The 2,738-nt window shown below is 39.3% G+C and overlaps 1 protein-coding gene across 2 annotated transcripts in view; it reads left to right on the top strand.

Annotated features, from left to right (window-relative positions):
• The window catches only part of SLC5A7 (solute carrier family 5 member 7), a 30,875-nt gene that overhangs the window by 16,828 nt on the left and 11,309 nt on the right, over positions 1 to 2,738 (top strand). For both annotated transcript variants that reach the window (XM_019627267.1, XM_019627268.1), the window contains one exon: positions 1,492 to 1,645. In XM_019627267.1, the coding sequence (XP_019482812.1) occupies positions 1,492 to 1,645 (154 nt within the window). The remainder of the gene's footprint in view (positions 1 to 1,491; positions 1,646 to 2,738) is intronic.

Raw genomic sequence — 2,738 nt, forward strand, 5'->3', positions numbered from 1 at the left:
TATATATATATATGCCAGCCAGAAGAATGTGGCAGTAATCAAGGGGAAGGTATTTCCCCAGCCTTCTCTCTAGCCATTCCCATATACCCTGACCTCTAGGTATACCAAATACAGAGTGGTCTCATAGCTGTCTCATTGTTTTTGTCTTTCTTTTTTCTATTGGGTTTTCTCCCAAGTACTCTCTTTTCTCTCCACCTGCATCTAGTGACACACTCTCAGTGCTTAAGGACTGACTCAAATGTCTTTTCTATAGATTTTCCTGACCTGGCCTATTGTGATAGCCAGTTGGCAATTGTCCTTCCTCACACCTTTCCACCTCCTTTTATTACCCTCAAATAATTCACTGCTTCTCACTTTTGTTTTCATCCATATATCTTTAGAGCATGCAATAAATTATAATTCACTGTCTCCAAACTTTTTTTTCCCCCTCTCACCTCCACCCTCTCACCCCCACCCTCCCTGCTCCGAGCCATTAGTTATCCTCAGTCTAGTTGTGGAAGACACTGCTTCACTGGCCCATGTTGGTATTATGATCATTGTGCTCTTCCTGGCTGAGGCAGTCAGTTGCTGGCCATTGGAAGGCTGCTCACGGTGGCTCACAGCAGGTCTCGCCGGCTGTGAGGTTTTGCTGCTCACGCTGACTGCCGACCACTCATGCTTGCTACCGGCTGTGGCTCACGGTAGCTCACAGCAGCCCAGCTCCAGGTCGAGCCATTGTTCACAATTTTAGCTGTAGAGGGCACAGCTTACTGGCCCATGTGGGAATTGAACCCACATTTTGTTCAATGTATATGTTTAATATGAATTTTAAGCACATCCCCAATGTAGGTACATGTGATTATAAATTGCTTCTATATGCTGTACTAACGCATTATGTAAATAATTTAATAAAAACAACAATATCACATCTAGGTATGAGGTGAAAATGAGTATAAATAGAATTTCTAATTTTTTTTATGTCCTACTATATTGTCTGGAGCGCTCTGCAATGCATTGCCTCTCCCAGTGGACAGTGAACACCCGAGAAGGAAGCTCTGTGTTCATCCTTGTGCTCTGACAACCATTACATTGCCTGGCACTAATTAGAGTCCAGAAATATTCATTGTGTTGTATTGATTCAGATTAAACTCCATACTTTCAGAACCTTAACTTTTTTGAGACAATTTTGTGGTAGTTAGGACCTCCAGATGAGAACAAACAGGCCTCAGGATAATTGTAATGCAGCTTAAATTGGGTACATTAAGGAAAAGAAAAAAAATTGTCCTATGTAATTATGAAGAAAAAGAACTTGAGGAAATTCTGCACAATTGAAAATATGACAATAACACAGCGATAGCAACTGAGATGTGTGGCATGTGGGACCATTTTCTACAATTCAGAGCTGTACATGTGATTATTTGAATGTGATTATTAAAAAATCTCATTTAAAAATGCCTAATATATATGCTATTTGTCTCCAATTCATTCTGAGTCCTTGTGGTTCCCATGCAGATGCTGGGTGGAATCCCTTGGCAAGCCTACTTCCAGAGGGTCCTCTCTTCATCCTCAGCCACCTATGCTCAGGTGTTGTCCTTCCTGGCAGCTTTCGGATGCCTGGTGATGGCTCTACCAGCCATACTCATTGGGGCCATTGGAGCATCAACAGGTAACTCTCTTGAAGCTTCACTAAGTGACCCACTCAGTCCTCACCAAAGTTACCAATTACCACCCAGCTGCCTTCCCTCTCCCACTTTCCTTCTTACCTCTATACAGTTAATGTTTCCCATCAGGTTCATATACCTTTGTTGTAGCATTCAACAAATTGTATTATACATTTGTAGTTGCCAAACATTTTTTGATTACTCAGCCCACCAATCAAACATTTGTAAGCAGCCCTCCTACCAGTGTTGGTATATTTATCAGCTGTTGTTCTCAACCAAAGTGCTCATTAACGTCATCTGGGGAGGGGACAGACTCTCAAACATACCTATTTCTATCTTACCCCACAGGGATTTTATTTTAATAATCTAAGACAGAGCCAGAGACAAGTGTTTTCTTAAAGGCCCCTTGATGAGTCAAAGTGCAGCCAGAGTCGGGAGTCAGTGGCTTAAACCTTTACCTGCCAAGATCATGACCACCTAAGGACCATTTTAAACTTGAGATTCTTTCCTTACATTTTCAATAGTTTGTTAATTAGATATTTTCCTTTTTGGAGAATTCAATCAATAAGTTTGTAGGTAAAGATAAACTAAGATACTAAGTCACTTAGAGAATAACTTACTCAAAACTGATAAAAAATGAGCATTATAAAGTGCTTATCTCCCAGTTAGCCTCTATCTACAACAATTTTTGAAGTCCCTGATTAAACTTATTAATTACTCCTGAACATTATGTTCCCATCTTATACAGCTTTCAAGAGTATTTTATGAAAACACATCACATTAATCCAATTTCAAATATATCCTCTAGGTAGAGGTAATTAAAACAGATTAAAGAACTTTTACACTGTTGTGTTCTGTCAAGATGATCCAGGTTGATACTCACAGGGGTACTTTGATTTTCAATTAGTAGCATAATTTATTGAATTATTTAATTTTTAAAAGTGCAGCTATGATTTATATTGTACACTCTCTATTCCAGTTGCTCATCCATGACAAAAATAAACACTTAAGAAGATGGCTGACAAAGGTGATTGTTTGCCTTTGAATAAAATATAGCATTTATGTCACAGTCAGAAAACAGATGTGGCCTTTTTTTTT

Source organism: Hipposideros armiger, unplaced genomic scaffold, assembly GCF_001890085.2.
Source record: "Hipposideros armiger isolate ML-2016 unplaced genomic scaffold, ASM189008v1 scaffold_727, whole genome shotgun sequence".
Classification (NCBI taxonomy): Eukaryota; Metazoa; Chordata; class Mammalia; order Chiroptera; family Hipposideridae; genus Hipposideros; species Hipposideros armiger.